The sequence below is a fragment of the Podarcis filfolensis genome (genome assembly GCF_964270895.1).
Source record: "Podarcis filfolensis genome assembly, chromosome: 5".
NCBI classification, from domain to species: Eukaryota; Metazoa; Chordata; class Lepidosauria; order Squamata; family Lacertidae; genus Podarcis; species Podarcis filfolensis.
Genome location: NC_139608.1, coordinates 34,870,647 through 34,888,599, shown reverse-complemented (window position 1 = coordinate 34,888,599; position 17,953 = coordinate 34,870,647). Strand labels below are relative to the sequence as shown.

The 17,953-nt window shown below is 43.5% G+C and overlaps 1 protein-coding gene across 1 annotated transcript in view; it reads right to left on the bottom strand.

Moving 5' to 3' along the window:
* GPC1 (glypican 1) overlaps positions 1–17,953 on the bottom strand; it is a 193,761-nt gene that overhangs the window by 3,495 nt on the left and 172,313 nt on the right. The window contains exons 4-8 of the mRNA XM_083613813.1: positions 10,699–10,864; positions 5,966–6,096; positions 3,881–4,000; positions 2,038–2,171; positions 899–1,074 (exon numbers count right to left, since the gene is read on the bottom strand). Of these exons, the coding sequence (XP_083469939.1) occupies positions 899–1,074; positions 2,038–2,171; positions 3,881–4,000; positions 5,966–6,096; positions 10,699–10,864 (727 nt within the window). The remainder of the gene's footprint in view (positions 1–898; positions 1,075–2,037; positions 2,172–3,880; positions 4,001–5,965; positions 6,097–10,698; positions 10,865–17,953) is intronic.

Here is a 17,953-nt window from a genome sequence, read left to right as displayed (position 1 = left end):
ATTCTGTGCGGAGCCTTTCAATGCACATTTTTAGCAAACCAAAGTTGGACATGTTCTCATTGTTACTGTAGTTACCAGGGGACTTGAGCCCACAGGCTCCTAAGGACTAATTACAGAAAGGAGCAATATTTTGAACTACAGTGGTACCTCGGGTTAAGAACTTAATTCGTTCTGGAGGTCCGTTCTTAACCTGAAACTGTTCTTAACCTGAGGTACCATTTTAGCTAATGGGGCCTCCCACTGCTGCCCCACTGCTGCCATGCGATTTCTGTTCTCATCCTGAAGCAAAGTTCTTAACCCGAGGTACTATTTCTGGGTTAGATAGTCTTTAACCTGAAGCGTCTGTAACCTGAAGCGTCTGTAACCCAAGGTACCACTGTACCATCCTGAGCTACAGCATCCTCCCAAGCTTGAAACCCCTGCTGCTGCTGAACAGTCAGAGGAAAGCTGGAGTTTGTCCATTGAAATGAGGCATTAGGGACTGATAGGGAGAAGAAACCCTGGGAAGACAGTGGGTAATCTCAGGTGCACAAGTCTTGGCAATGCCTGTATAAAGATATGGATGTAGCAGCCAGCACTCTAGAGAGGGAGGAGTAAAATCACCAAGCGTTACTAACTAGATCTCTTGCACTCCAGTTCTTGGGTGTCAGCAAATAAGGGCAATACTTGCAGCAGCCAACTTGCCACTGCTTCCGTGCACTGGCTCTACATTAAGTATGGCGTAACAGAATTGTGAACTGAACCTCTTTGATGTTCTGTTGCTTTCTGAACATGGAATCCTGCAGAACTCTTTATTTCAACTGCTAATCATATAAATCATATCATATAAGTATGCATGATATAGATTGTGCCACCTCCACAGCACAACACTGTTGCCTTTTCTCAGCTCCATACTTACTTGTATCCTGAAAATCCACGTCATTCCCATTATATGCATTGCGCAGTCGATTTGTCATAATCTTCAACTGCATGATTTGCTGGCGAATAGTCATGTCTGGTTTAGTAATGTCTACCTCAACTTCTGGGTTATTGATTTGATTGGCTAGTCCGTCTCCCATCACATCTGGAAGATACCTGCAAAGAGCCACGTGTGTTCATGCAAGAAGCCAACTTTAGGGTATCAAACATTATTGCAATTGATTTAAGACGTTGACTTGGTTTGTGCATTCTTACATCGTCACAAGGAGGACCATCTGCTTCCAAAAGTTTGTTATTATGTCAGAACTAGGTAGACTTTGGTTAGTTTAAATTATGGTTTGTTTCAATGAAAGCAAGTTCTTCCAAACTTGTCTAGAAGAGGAAGCAGATGTTTCAAATCTCCATGGTGTCACATCAGAGGAGCAGGGAAGATGCAAACCCAGGGCCTGCTGCCGCTCATGCGCATAATATTATTACTGTTTAGTGTGACATTGGAACTAGGTCACTATCTTTAACTTGCATCTAAGCCTTTGCAACTCACCAACATTACTGCGGCCTTCAACACGCTTCTGATCATAACATCAAACCTAGAATTCTGACAACATGGTTTAGGAACTGATCTTCTAGGCACAAATTCCACTTGCCCTCTGCCTCCACCTGCTACATCTTGGCCTTGTGTCTGCCCCTAACCCTGGTTAAAGGCATCGTAACACTGCTAAAGAACCCTTCTAAAATGAAATACTGGTTCTAAATTGGTGTTTAGGGAGGCCCTTAACCAGAGATTGGGGGTGGGTGGGATGAAAGATCTCTCAGTCCTGTGACTGGCTTCTTAAACTATGGCTCAGCATTACGTTTGAACCAGGTGCAGGGAATAACAGCACCAGCAGCCATCTTTTTGCCCAAGCATGTGTGTGTTTATGTGGGGCTCAGTCTAAGCAAGGAAAAGGACAGGATCCCAATGACTACTAATGTTGACTCTCTCGACTAGGCAAACTCTGCCTTTTCTCTCTTACCTACCCCATAATGGGGCTCATATTTACAGATTACAAAGCTTCATGAAACTTGTGTGTGAGTGTACTTCACCCTGCTGAACTTCTGTCACATTTTGACCAGCCTTACCCGCTTTTGGCCATTCCATTCCAGCACCTGTCCTCATTCACAGAACCAGAGGAAACTTTCTCATTGCAAAGTGTGCTTGGGAGGGCAACCCAGAAGTCCCTTATTTCTCTCAGCTTCCCTTTGGCATCTGAAACCTGCCAGATGGAGAAGAATCAAAGCTGAAGGAGGAAGGTGTTTGAAAGCGACATTTTGAATTCCAAGCTCAGTCATGATAAACTGATCCAGAACTTATGGGTTCAAACGCTGGGCAGTTGTTAATCCACTTACAACAATGCAAGACTGCTACAATTTCCATAGTTGTTTTTTAGTACACAATTCAAGACAGGCTACTTTACCGAAGCTGCTATTTTATACAGCAGAAAGCTATCAACACAACATTTATTTAAGTTCTCCCAAGAAAAATCAAGAGAAAAGCTCTCAAACCCCTATCCTGCTTGTGGGCTTTCCACAGGCATCTAGTTGGCCACTGAGAGAACAGGATGATGGTCTAGATGGGCCTTTGGCTTAATCCAACAGGCCTCTTCCTATGTACTTATGAAGGATAAATGGACCCAGAGCATCCAGAATGCCTGGCCTGGGAGCAGAAGCACTAAAATGGTAGAAGAGCTTGGCAAAGGAGGAGAGTGGGTGAGTAACTGTCAGGATGTATTAGTAAGTTGAAGACCAACTTTCTTCAAGAAGGTGGCTAGTGGTGACTAATAACATTGACGTATGCCAGTAAAAAAAGGGACAGGGGTGGCGCTGTGGGTTAAACCACGGAGTCTAGGACTTGCCAATCAGAAGGTCAGCGGTTCAAATCCCCGTGACGGGGTGAACTCCTGTTGCTCAGTCCCTGCTCCTGCCAACCTAGCAGTTCGAAAGCACATCAAAGTGCAAGTAGATAAATAGGTACTGCTCCGGTGGGAAGGTAAACAGCGTTTCCGTGTGCTGCTCTGGTTCGCCAGAAGCAGCTTGGTCATGCTGGCCACATGACCCGGAAGCTGTCTACGGACAAACGCCGGCTCCCTCGGCCAATAAAGCGAGATGAGCGCTGCAACCCCAGAGTCAGTCACGACTGGACCTAATGGTCAGGGGTCCCCTTACCTTTATGCACTGGGTAAGGCTGAGTAATGACTGGATAAACCTGCATTGCTGGAACAAGAGTTAGAACTTCATTGACATTACTGAGAGAGGTCCCAAAATCAAAGGGAGGGAAAGGCCACTACCGTCGTACATCAGAAGTCGAATGGAATCCATTCCGGAAGTCTGTTTGACTTCCAAAACGTTTGGAAACCAAGGAGCGACTTCCTGCAGCCAATCGGAAGCTGTGCCAGACGTTCGGGTTCCAAAGAACATTTGTAAACCAGAACACTCACTTCCAGGATTGTGGTGTTTGGAACCCAAAATGTTCGACTTGCATTCGGGATCCAAGGTACGACTGTACTCGGAACTATCCCATTTATTTTTCATGTTAGTTTCTTAAATATTAAGTTGCAACAGCATTGCAGCGAGGCTGTATTTTCACTCAGGAGACAGACTGGGCTATACTAACGGTGCCTGTGAGTGCTTGAGTGGAAGGAACAAAGCAGTGGCAGCCCACATTTCCTGAAATTGTTATGAGCGGAGTATCTCAAAAATGCCAATGGCGTCATCAAAAGAATAATTAAACCAGGAAGACGACCCCCACTGGTGACTTGGTGTTAGGGTGTCAGACTGTGACTGGGAAGATTGGCTTTCCAACCAGCAGCCAACCTGGAAGCAATCTGTGTGACCTTGAACCAGTGCTATTCTAAGCAACGGGCCACACAGATTGTTTCCATACAGAAGCATTTCTAAAAAAGTCAGAACTAAATTCCATACTCACAAGTTTCTCTGAACTAAGCCCTGAAGGTTTATCTTCACTGACATACTTTCCTCGCCTCTTCTTTTCCTCAGCGCTGGAAGCTTTTGAGTTGAGTTTGGGATTTCCACAACCTTGAAAGGTCTGGAGAAAATAAATGAAACTTAATAGCAAAGCATTTATCTAATAAGTCACAGCTGTAAAATATGCCCTTGTTAATCATATTTCTTCCTAACTTCACATTTGCTCACACATACCAATTTTTACAGAATAGTAATCCAATTTTCAGATATCGCATTGCTTTGGGGACATAGGAAGCTGCTTTGTACTAGTTCAGACCATGGATCTGTCTAGTTTAGTAACTGGCAGCAGATCTCCACAATTTCAGGTGCATATTTCTTCCAGTCTTACCTGAAAATGCAAAGGTTTGGTACATTTGCATTCAAGTCATATGCCCTGCCATTGGACTAGGGCCCTTCACCCAAATCAAATCTCAGTTCAGCTGCAATTGAACCAGTGAATTAAGGATTCCTCTCCAACCGATCACTATGTTCTGCAGTGCATCCCGCAGATACTGTTCTAAAGGGAGACCCATTCTGCATGATGTTGGAATTGGGCCTTTAGTGTTATTACCCTTTGGAACTTCCTCCCATTATATACCTGGCAGGCACCTTCTCTACTGCCCTTCCAGCGCTTGCTAAATATGTTTCTCTTTCAAAAAGCTTTCTCAACAGAAATCTTTATCCCAGGTTTTATGTATGTGCTGTTGTTTTAAACTGCTGAGATATATATAATTGGTTGTTGTTTTTAAGGGAACAATAGCCCCTCCACTGCTGTAACTTCCTCTTAAGAACAGAAAAAAGGGATTGTAGAAGAACAATCCTTTTAAAATCTGGGATTCTGATGCTGCCACCAATGTGGAATCTCATTTCTGTGTGATAATTCTGTGTGACAGCTACCAACACTCTATCTGGCTGAATGGTCAACTGGGTTTTGGGTGCTCACACTGCAGAAGACAACAACCTGACTAACTTGCCCTGGAGCAGAGTTTCAGATTAATTGCATCATAATGATAGACAATGTGGATGTCATTTATGGTGCACTTTGGCCCATATCTGTGATTTACAAGGTGAGCCTACTGCCTTGCTAGCCATTTCTTTTTAATGTTTGTATATAAAATATTCTCAAATTTGTTTTATGAAAGAGAGAAATGAATCCAGCTTCATCACTGTAGTTCACCCATTTATAGTTTATTACTGTGGTTATTACAAAGCAATTCTTTTAGGGGCATAAAAACATGCAAGAGCAATGAAAAATACCTTCTGGGAGGTATAGATTCATTTGTCCCCCCTGTGCGCGCTCTCTCTCTCTCTCTCCCCCTGAATTGATGGCTCTATTTCTGTGTTGAATTAACACTGTATTTTGTGCAGCACTGCTGTTTCCTCCATCCCTGCTGGCCTATCAGTGACTTATCTACTTGCCAGTCAGTTCCCGATTCATTCTCCATCAGCACCTGTTAGTTACAGTTCTTAGGAATCATGGGGAAAGCAGCTGGGCTTCAGGAGCACAAATTATTCCGCTGTTAACATCTGACTCAGTTGGATGGGGAGCTGCACAGTTTTAGGACTGATGAAGGAGCGAATGTATCACATTCTGCTCAGAAATGCAGCTGCGAAAATCTTCTGAAATCAAGGAGGATGAAGGAGAGACAGGTGGGATTCTCAGGGGAAGCCGGCCAGCTCTTATGGCGGAAGGGAGATAGGCTCTGGCAAAGATGTGCAAGTAAAGAAGACAGGCAAGATAATCAGGCTATCTCTGCCTGTCCAGTACTCATGAAAGGAGCAACCCAGGGCCTAGCACTTCTAATGTCATTCAGCAGAAACTGTTGGAATTCTCTTGGCGTTACTTTGCCTGAGATGGCAGATATGAAAATGGCGGAGGCCAAAAGCTCCCAGGGCATGACCTGAAGGCTGAAGCTAAGCAGGGCTGATACATGTCTTAATGGCAAACTTTGTAACATGGAGGTAAGGCATGATATAAATACATACAATAAATGAAATATCGCTGTTAAGTAAACTGCATTTTCAGCTTTTGCAGTCTGGATTTTACCTTGGATTTTATAGATTCTCTGTTCTCCTGCATATTTGAAATGGCTTCTGCAATCCTGGTATGAATTGTACCAATGACTATGTCTACATTGGATGGTCCATCAAAGCGGTCAGCCACCAACAGCAGTGAATCTATCAGGGTAAATAACAGACACAATTTAAGAATGCGTCATGCAAATAATGTTTCAAAAACCTAGGTAATCATTATATACCAGCGCTGGACATGTAGGGTATCTCAATGGGTTCTTCTATATATTCATTTATTCCCAGGGAGACTGTGAGTCATGTGGAATTTAAGCCTATAAGGAGCTAAATGGCCACATTCTTATGATGATTGTTGTTGTTTAGTCGTGTCCGACTCTTTGTGACCCCATGGACCAGAGCACGCCAGGCACTACTGTCTTCCACTGCCTCCCGCAGTTTGGTCAGACTCATGTTTGTAGCTTCGAGAACACTATCCAACCGTCTCATCCTCTGTCGTCCCCTTCTCCTTGTGTCTTCCATCTTTCCCAACATCAGGGTCTTTTCCAGGGAGTCTTCTCTTCTCATGAGGTAGCCAAAGTATTGGAGCCTCAGCTTCACGATCTGTCCTTCCAGTGAGCACTCAGGGCTGATTTCGTTAAGAATGGATAGGTTTGATCTTCTTGCAGTCCATGGGACTCTCAAGAGTCTCCTCCAGCACCATAATTCAAAAGCATCAATTCTTTGGCGATCAGCCTTCTTTATGGTCCAGCTCTCACTTCCATACATCACTACTGGGAAAACCATGGCTTTAACTATATGGACCTTTGTTGGCAAGGTGCTGTCTCTGCTTTTTTCTTATAATTCTTTTTTTCTGTAATTCTTATGATTACAGTATCATATATGCACTAGGAATTTTTATTTTTATTTTTAAAAACTATTCCTAGCCTTGTTGTTGTTATTATCATTATTATTTTACATCTACATCACCACCTTTCCTCCAAAGAGTTCAGGGTGGCAGGATTGATTCTCACCTCCAACTTTATCCTCACAACAACCCTGTGATGCAGGGTCAGGCTACGAAAGCGTGTGCCTGGCCCAAAGTCACTCAGTGACCTGGATGGCCAAGCAGGGATTTGAACCTGGATCTCCCCAGACTTAGCCGCTATAGCATGCTGGCTCTCAATACCATGTCAGCACTACATGCAGTAAAAGCTGTACTCTGTCTATTTCTCACACAAACAACTTCATTCAGTGGGTCTCCAGAACAAGCTTAAACCAACAAAAGTTGTCAAGCCCATAGGTTCAAGTGCCAGGAATTAGACTCCATTTCATCCTCCTACTTGTACTAAAATTAACCGGTAATAACAATGGGGCAAACGAGGAACAGCAACTTTTAAAAGCCTTCTAAGGTCTTACAGAAAGGGCGGTGATGACTTCTGTCAATTTATTTATTTATTAAATTTGTATACCACCCTACACCCGCAGCTCTCCTCCCCCTACACCCGCTCCTCCCCGGCTCGGGTGGCGAACCTATTTGGGCTCGTCCGCAAAAACTGATGGATCCTGATAGATTCTGACAAGCCTTGCGGAACCCTGCTCCTCCTGTCGACTCATTAGATGACCTTGTTGAGGACTGGAATAACCGGCTCTTGGCAGCCATTGATGAGATCGCGCCTAAGCGCCCTCTGCGACCCCGTCGAAACCGGGCACCTTGGTTTACTGAGGAGCTCCGGAAAATGAAGCGGGATCTCAGACGGCTAGAGCGAGTATAGCGACGGACTTGTGACAGAGCCTCAAGAACATCTTATAGGATGCTTATGAAAGCCTATGAGATGGCTATGAAAGCTGCTAAGAAATCTTACTTTGCAGCTTCCATTGCATCCGCTAGCTCTCGCCCGGCACAACTTTTTAGAATAATTAGGTCAACAACGTCCTTAGGAGGACAACCAAATTTAAGCACAAATTCGACCCACAGCTGTGAGGCATTTGCGAGCTTTTTTGCGGAGAAAGTCCTGTTGCTCCGCCGTGACCTCCGTGCCAATTTAGATACAGTGACTGAACTGGAGGCCCCTCGACTGACTTCAGGTCCAGTGTTGGACCATTTCGATCGGATACTCCCTACTGATGTGGATAGATTCCTCCAAGTTGGTAGGCCCACCACCTGCCTCCTTGATCCGTGCCCGTCTTGGCTGATTAAGGAGTGTCCAGATGTTGCGCGGACCCCCCTGGTTGAAATTATCAATTTGTCCCTTGACACGGGGACATTCCCAGGGGAACTGAAGGAAGCAGTGGTGTGTCCACTCTTAAAGAAAACTTCATTAGATCCCTTAGACCTATCCAATTACCGCCCAGTTTCAAATCTTCCATACCTGGGTAAGGTAATTGAGAGAGCGGTTGCTGAACAGCTTGGTAGGTTTCTGGAGGAAACATCGGCATTAGATCCATTTCAGTCCGGTTTCCGTCCTGGTTTTGGGACGGAGAAGGCTCTGGTTGCCCTAACAGATGATCTCCGTAGACAACTGGATCGAGGCGGGTCAGGACTGCTGATCCTTTTAGATTTGTCAGCAGCCTTTGACATGGTCGATCATGATATTCTGGACCACCGCCTCGCAGATGTGGGGATACAGGGCATAGCCCGTAACTGGTTGTGCTCTTTTATCTCTGGTCGGGGACAGAGGGTGGCACTAGGGAGGGAAATGTCGTCGCGCCACTCCTTGGTGTGTGGAGTGCTGCAGGGCGCAATTCTCTCCCCGATGCTTTTTAACATCTTTATGCGCCCCCTTGCCCAGATTATCCGGAGCTTTGGGCTGGGCTGTCACCAATATGCTGATGACACTCAGCTCTATCTGCTGATGGATGGCCACACCGACTCGGCCCCGAACACACTGACCAGATGCTTGGAAGCTGTGGCTGGATGGTTTCGTGGGAGCCGATTGAAACTAAATCCTTCAAAGACAGAGGTCCTATGGCTAGGTCGGGATGGCATGGGGATGAGGGACCAACTCCCTTCTCTTGCGGGGGCCCAATTAGTGCCATTGCCTTCCGTTAAGAGTTTGGGTGTAATCCTTGACGCCTCCCTTTCCATGGAGGCGCAAGTTACAGCAACAGCCAAGGCGACATTTTTCCACCTTCGCCGCATCAAGCAGTTGGTCCCTTACCTTTCCCGCCCCGACCTGGCCACAGTGATCCATGCGACGGTCATCTCCAGGCTTGACTACTGTAATTCGCTCTACGCGGGGCTGCCCTTGAAGCTGTCCCAGAAACTCCAGCGGGTACAGAATGCTGCAGCGAGGCTCCTCACGGAGTCTCTGCCATGGGAGCATATTCACCCAGTGCTTTTCAAGCTGCACTGGCTCCCGGTGGAGTACAGGGTCAGATTTAAGGTGCTGCTTTTGACCTTTAAAGCCCTTCACGGCCTAGGACCCTTGTACCTACGGGACCGCCTCTCCTGGTATGCCCCACGGAGAGCCTCAAGGTCCATAAATAACAACACCCTTGTGGTCCCAGGCCCTAAGGAAGTTAGATTGGCTTCAACCAGAGCCAGGGCCTTTTCAACTCTGGCTCTGGCCTGGTGGAACGCTCTGCCTCATGAGACCAGGGCCCTGCAGGATCTGATTTCTTTCTGCAGGGCCTGTAAGACAGAGTTGTTCCACCTGGCCTTTGGCTTGGAGCCAATTTGATTCCCTCCCTCCCTCTCTTTCTTTTTTCTTTTCCTTCTCCTCCTGCAATGAGGCTACATTTTAATATTTTAATGTTCCATTATTTTAATGTTGTATTTTATTTTTGTTTTTAAGTTGTAATCATTCAACTTGTTTTTATTATTGCTTGTAAGCCGCTCTGAGCCCAGTCTTGGCTGGGGAGGGCGGGGTATAAATAAAAAAATATTATTATTATTATTATTATTATTATTATTATTATCATCATCATCATCTCAGGGTGGTTCACAACAAAAACAAACCCACAATATAAAAAACACAAAATACATAATAAAAACAAAAACAAAGACAACCCACTAATCCCCCCCCCCCCCGTGTGTTAAAGCACATACTTATTGGCACAGGACTGCAAAGCTAGCCTAGTCTTTTCTCCCTTGGTGATTCTAGCAATTGTCCTGTTCATTCTGCTGATGAATGCCACCCTTCCTAAATGTTTGTATAATTGCAGATACGCACAGAGCTTTCGGGAGAAAAAAGATGTTGCTGCTCCCGATCTGTGATTCATTTTATTCAAATTTCTCACAAGGAAATTTGTTATTTGATCAAAACATTGGTGGGTTTCGAATGGCCAAATGATCACCCAATGGTCATCCAAATTTCTTTCCTACCACCATGTGTACGTATTCCAGGCTCTTTATCCCATGCTTCTGTTTGTTCTCCTCACACTACAGAGAGAGGCAAGTTCAGATCTGCCAAGAGCGACACTGTTTGAGTAACCCAGTGGTAAATGCTGAATCTGGGATCTTCTAGAATGAAATAGCTTTTTACAAGGCCACTTTGCAAATCCTTAGCAGTTAAAAGCATCCAGGCCCAGAGCATGGGAAGCTGAGATGCAGGTATGCACTTAGTCTACAGGATGAAGTGGTGCTTCAGAAACATCTACACATATCGATAGTGTTTAGAATTTAGTGCAAAGGGATTGTGAATGCTTCTATCAATTGATCTGTTTGTTCTCCAAAACTGCACTCTATTGATTGGGGAAAAAAGGGGGGCGGGAATTACATGCAAAAGACCAGCCAAAGTGAAATAATGTGCAGTTGCCTGCTCTTCTTACCAATCAGGTTCTTCCATTCAGGGTCCAGGTCTGCTTGATTGGCCAGGCAGCCTTTCAAGACATTGCGGCAATAGCCGTTGCAGGGCTTTACGTTGGACATGCCCCGGCAGTGTGCACAGTACATCAGCTTCATAATAGCCCGAGTGCAATATTGGCTCAGTGGGACCTTTAAAAGAACACAGCCATTATTTCCTAAGTGCCACCAGAAAAAGAAAATGAAAGACAGAAGCAGCAGCTGTACAATATAAAATGCAGGATAAAAGAGAACAGAGTCCTGCCTGCAGATTTACAATCTAAATAAACAAACAGACACACAAAGAAAACAGAAGGGATTTGGGGAAGGGGGGGGTAGTAGAAACACACACACAGCAATCTGTACAATTTGAAAACAAATCCTTGTGCTCATTAAGCAGAGCAGTAAATAGTTTACTATCTGAAATTTATGGATATGGCTAAATTTCTCTCAAATTTAAGTCTATCATTAGAGCTGAGCAGAACGAAAAACCTCTCAATGTTTCAAATTCTTAAATGCAGAATCTGACTAAAATGTGACCTTGAAAATCAACGTTTTGAGTCCCTTAGGCCTGCAGGCCACTCTAGAATTCTCTCCTGAGGGTTTTGCCAGGTATGAAAAAGCAAGTGTCAAAAGCTGCCGGCTACTAAATACTGTTAAGAATTACAACAACGATAAAATGTTAAATATCATTCCGGGTAATGGCTCAAACTGTCACAAAACTGTTGAACCTAAATATCAAACACTGTCAAAAGCCAAACAGTGACATAAAATATCAATGTTAAGATGCCTGCAACAAAAACAACTGAGAGCCTTGTGGGACGTTAAGAACTAACAAGAACGAGTGTAAAGTCTGAGCTGCACAAATCAAGAAGTGCACAGTGCTTCACACAGACAGTTGTCCACTGTGCTCAGTGCAACATGTGAATAATGGCTTTAAAAGGGGCCTGGATAAATTAGTGGAGGAGAGGCCCGTTATGGCAGCTAGATAGGGAATCTCCATGTCTAGAATCTGCAAGCTAAGGAACGCCAATGCTGGGGCAGGACCTTCATGCCCTGTTGCAGGCTCCCAGAGGCATCTGTTTGCTTACTGGGGCACAGTCAGGCATCCACCCAGACCACATAGGTTTCCAAATTCAGCTAGGGACACACACATGCAGTGCTCCTAGCTGGATTGGCAATGGATTGAGGCATATGAGTCTTAATGCCTGGGATTAAATTTGTCGGAATCATTTCAGTCCCCTCTGGTGATCACTGGGTGGCGCTTCAGTCCTTCTGTAAATAGCAAGGCAATCAAAGGATAATAGTTTCAAAGAACAGAAATTAATCAACCAGAGAAAAACAACACACACACACACACACACACACACACACACAATAATCCCACCGATTAAAAAAAATCTAAAAGACCAAGACTTATTAGAAGTGTTGACATGCAAGATTTTCATTATTTTCATTTGGCATTATTGTGATGTCAAGTTAAGGGCGCGAAACAAAAATAGTAATGATTTAAAAGTGGGGACTGCTCAGAGGAAAAGTTTACAGAGCAGGAGCTCCTTCTCTTTCCCAGCTAAACCAGTCTTCTAGAAACAGGCCTGCACCAAGCTTGCCCTAATGGAGAAAAACACAAACAAGACCCCGTTTCCAGAAGGGTAGGAACATTAATCTCTTGCAGCAAAAACAGTTAAGAATCTCTTGGCATCCTAAAGTCTAACAAATTTATTATGGCATATGCTTTCATCGGCTATGATCCACCTCATTAGGAAGAGAACATGACCACAGGCACATGAGAAACACACAGCCCTACAGAATCACTGTGTATAAGTAGTGAAAATCATTCTGTGTGTATGACAAAAAGCAGTAGCAAGAAACTACTTGCCTTTTAGTTTGTTCCTCTTCCTTGTGCCTTTCCAAAGCTTATTTATGGTTTCTTAACACTGCCATGTTAACAGTTTTCAGTTACAAATTTGCTCCCAAGAATGATTATTATGGAGATATTTTAAAAGAAAAGGCTTGGTCTTTGTGGGAACTTTAAGTCAAACTTATTTTATTTTGCCAGCATGAGCTTTCATAGACAGTTCACTCTGTCATACACTTTCATTTTGTCCCTAGATCTCCATTTCAGAATCCGATGAAGCAGACTGGAGTCTACAAAAGTTCACAGAGTTAAAATAAAACAAGTTAATCTTGAAGGTGCTGCAAAGATAAAAGGCTTTTCTTTTTTAATAAACAACCAAATGCTCAAAACCTGAATTTCCTATGGAAAGAATGTCTGAAAGTATTCTAGGCATGGTTTTTGATCAGCTTGACCATCACCAGGTGTGCAGACCAGCAGGCTACCCTCTGGCGGGGAAGCAACCCACACGTATTTATTGTTTATTTATTTGGGACTTTTTTATTCCTGATCTTCAGCCAAAGGGTTTTCAGAGAGGGTAAGCAAGATTTAGAAGTAAAAACAACCAGCACAAGAGCAATAAAAAGTTTATTAGTACCAGAGCAGGTTAAAACAACAATCTAAATAAACTTTAAAATTGAAAAAGGCCTACAAAACTCAAGTTTTTCACCTAGCACTAAAAATACATCGAAGTCAACACAGGACAGGTCTCCTTGCGGAGATCATTCTATAGTCACAAGAGTCACACTTGAGAAGGCCCTATGTCAGGCAACCATGTGTTTTACCTCCTTTCTTGTAAGCTGGGGCAATGTTGGCATGGGGTGGAGTGTGGGTATTCCATGTTGCTTCAGTGGCATGGGAATGAAATATGCTTCAGTAGCTCCCATACCACCAGCATAATGTAAAAGCGGAGACCTGAGAGTCTAAACAGAATCATGACATGCACCGGCAGACTACAAAACAGAACAGGGAAATGGGATTTACGTGAGTTCCCAGAATGGATTTTGGGTATATTGCATCTGAATTCCAAGAAGATTTATAATATTCTTAAAGACTGAAAGGAGAGGGGAGGGAAAGATTGACAAATACCCCCAGTGTGCAGCTGTACAAACAGCCCAAAGACCAGTTCCACCTGAAATGGATTTCTGTGTGCATGGATCATGCAGAATCATCTTCAGATCTATCCCAGATACGGAAAGGCAAGTGCTGGAATTGTTCCATGGCAGTTCTGGTTTCTAATGTAATCCAGCACTAGTGTACAGAACAGATTCCTGGAGAATAAGCTATTTTTTCAGTTGTACATCAAAGCCCAGAACACAATGTCCAGGTCAGAGCATTCCACAGAATTATCCAGGCACTCTGAGCTGGCGCCAAAGTTTGGAGCAAGTGCATGGGAAAAGCAGTACAACTGCGAGATCAGGCTCTCAAACAAACAAAGCCACCATGGAGGTATCATGAGTGAAACTCCTGGTTCAAACTGAAGTTCCTTGAGAAGACAGATATGAAACACAGTCTTTGGAAATGTGCATTAATGCTTAGTGTTAGGGTACTTATAAACTGAATAGTTATAGTAAGGCAAACCCATCAATCTGTGAAGCCTTCAGTATTCTTTAAGAATTCCTGGCTCTACGATTAGACAGGGCGAGGTAACCACCTCAGGTGGCAGCAACATCAACCCCCTACAATTCCTCCTGAGCCCCCCAGTCATTTTCCTCTGTTGCCGCATGGTCTGTCTTGGACCCCCTAAAATGACCTCATGCCTCATGTGCAGTGATGAAGGAAGGTCCAATTACCAGTCAGGATGGCATCTGTTTGTGGAATGTTGGCGATTCCATCTTGTCCTTTATCTTAGGCAGCAAAATGTATTGGGCTAGCCCTGGTAAAGATCCTAATACTTTCTTGATTTAGGTCAAATGGAGACTGTCGAGTGGAGAGCTACTATATCAACTTGCATTTGCAACTTGCAACATAAAGGGATCTCAGGCAAACAGTAATTTCATCTACTTGAATAAAGAGTCCTAATCAAGTTCCTACAATGGATGCAACCACAAAGCAAAGATTGAAATCAGGGTTTCAGGACCTTAGGGAAATATTCTGATCCTAAACCAACCACACCCCCTATCTAAGCTTTGTGGCTTCATTGTTTAAGAAGTTAAGATTCATATCAGTCCATGCTTCACATGCAATGTTCCTCTGCGTAAGTCATTATTTGCTACTGGTACTGAGAAATCTTTCCAACTGCAGCCATTAGTATTCCTCAGGTAGTATTTGATAAATGCAATATAGCTCCCTCTTGGTTCATTATACAACTCTTAGTTGACTGTGCTTTCTCATACTGGACCGTTCAGTATTTCACAAGCTGTCCAGGCTGTTGTTCACTTTCCTCTATGTGCATATGTGGATAAACAAGGAAGAGGATTCCAGCAGCCTGTAGCAGCACTGTGTGAGTGGGGAAAAACAGCACATGGTGGAGTACCACTGGTCCCATTTTCAGGCACACAGTGCTTGGAAGATGACATGCTGGTCCTTGCATCCTATTGCTAGGAGGCAGAGGGAGAGTCCCCAAATGGTTGTAAGAACTGGGTCAAGCAAGTCACAACACTCTTTGACTCTCCCAACAAGCAGCCACTGGGCATGGTCCCTCCATGGGGAAATATTGGGGCTGGAACAAAATATGTTGGGAATCTCATTATAATTAAGGAGAGGTGATCAGAAGCATTAAGAAGTCAGCTGGTCTTGCTCAGTCTCTACCTACTTTTACATAGCAAGTAACCTCTTCCATCACCAAATTATGCCAGAGAATGTCAGCCTACCGACTCCTCATTTATTTGATGACTATCTGTCACTAGTTTGGCTACCAATAAAAGATGACATGGTAAAGACCTTTTATAATTATTGGATTCTTCTCCATGCATTCAATGTGGATGGGTGGAAAAGATGGCAACACATTTGCTGTCTCTGTGTGGAAATGGCTTAAGTCTTTATGGATGGCTGTATCTCCACTGATTTCTCTTTTTAATTCACAAAACACATTTCCTGTGCACACCAGCTGTTGCAGCAACCCCCAGCATGCAACCACACAAGAAAGGTCATAAATGGAGGACAGGGGTTATTGGGTTGATATTTTTATTTTGATTATGTATTTTGTGGTCTTATATTTTGATTTTATTCTGTGAACTGCCCTGAGCCTCTGGGTATAGGGCGATATATAAATTCAATCAACCAATCAATAAAAACATGAGAAACATGTCGATATGGGGTACAATGAAGTCAAAGTTGAACAGATACATCTCATTGCTTCTAATATGAGAGTTCAGCATATGCATAAGCCTTTCCTACTTCAATCAGTGGAACTGAAAAGGGCTGATTAGCTGGATCATCCTCATGACATGCAGAAAGTGCTGCTTTGATCCAATAAATTGTTTTTAAAACATACCCTACTCCCATTCTGAATAGCTGAAATATTTCTGAAAATGCTGCTTTTCACTCAAACACTGCCAAGTAAAATTTTTCTTGCTAATTCAAAACTGATGAAAAGTTACGTAGGCGGGAATGTAGAGGACTATCTTAAACCAAAACACTCAATGATCAACATAACAATTATCAGATTAAAGCCTGTCATTTCTGGGTGCATGGAAATCAGAACACAAGGACTGTAGCCAAAGCAAAGGATAACAAGATTTGTTCCATTTTTAAACAGTCTGGTGTAGTGTGAATGCAGTACATGACAGCGAATGGTTTTGCCAAGCACCATCAATCCTGTTCTTGTAACCGCATCTGCTGAAATACCTGGGTGTACTCCTGTCAATGCTACTTTCATTAAGACAAGAATTTCATGAAGATCAGTTCATACCAGGTCAAATCTTCAGGACTGTGAAGGCCTTTCTAATATCACTTGACAACTCAGTGAAGAGAAACAACAATGCAATCTTGATGCAAACACAGTTCTCCTAAAGTTTCTTCCTTATGGTCTCACTCAGCAGCAGTCGCGGCAGATAAAATCTGGCAAGTGGGCATCTCTCTCACTGAGATGTGTTCCTACATGCTTTCGTTGAGCAGGTGTGGAGGAAAGCTCTGCCAGACGCTTGCAATCTGTCTTTACCTTTTAATTGAGGGGAATTAAAGAGGCATTTTCCAAGGGTCATATTAGGGAGGGATCGGTGTTAAAAAAAAAACTTGTTCAGACCTGTCTAAATTTCCTAGTGAAGAATTTCTTTGTTCATACGCACATTAATCCTTTGGGAATGAATAAATAATTTAGATAAGTAACAGATCAAGGCAAAGGTAATCTGATATGTTCTTAATATACACATTTCATTATTTTCATGCCAAGGTATTCTAACTAAGGAGTCAACCAGAGGTTTGCTGTTCACTTCAAATGCACAACCATATATTGCTTTCCTGTCCTTTTGAACAATTGACTCGGAGGGAGAAGGGCAGTTACAGGCAGTCTAACTTTGACAAAGACTCAACATGCGCCCAAGGAGCACCTACCTTTTGTCACTCGCCTGTCAAACTTGATGTGCAAGCTCAGCGCTATGCTGACCTAGCCAGGAGTGTAAAACTGGCATTGTGCAAGCTGCAGTTATCTATTGCCAAGAATAAATTACCATCTGGGTTAAAAATATAAACCAAAAGTATTTACTAACAGACATATATACAGTGGTACCCTGGTTTTCAAACGGCTTAGTTGTCGAACAAATCAGCTCCTGAACGAAGCAAACCCGGAAGTAAGTGTTCCAGTTTGTGAACATTTTTTTGAACGTCCGACGTGGCTTCTGCTTGAGTGCAAGAAGCTCCTGCAACCAATCCTTGGTTTTCGAACAGTTTCGGGAGTCGAACAGGCTCCCAGAATAGAAGAAGTTCAAGAACCAAGGTACCACTGTACTCTGTCTGGCAAAGACAGCTGTCCGTTTCCAACTTTCTTTTATCTTTTTCTTTCCCTATGACCCACTCTGTCCTGCCTCCAATTTTGAACTGCCTCTTGTTGGGCCTTTACAAATAATACTTTCCTCAATGGATAGTACTCAAGAGGAATGATGGGGAAAGACCACAGGCTCGTGTGCTTCTCTCTACACTGGAACCCCCCCCCCTTCCGATACATAGGGGTCTCTGTCTGCAATGTCTACATATACCCTATCCATCACAAGGATGGGCCATTTCACTAGTTCCTGCATTAAACAATAAATATATTATGATGGAACTCATTAAAGGATTGTTTATACCATCAAGAACACTTGTGGGTTGCCAGTTCATGGTCTGTAATGATGAAAACAGCCTCCACCGAAACAGATGAGTCAGAAATTCTTAATGACTCAAGGGTCATTTTCCTCACTTTCAAATCACTT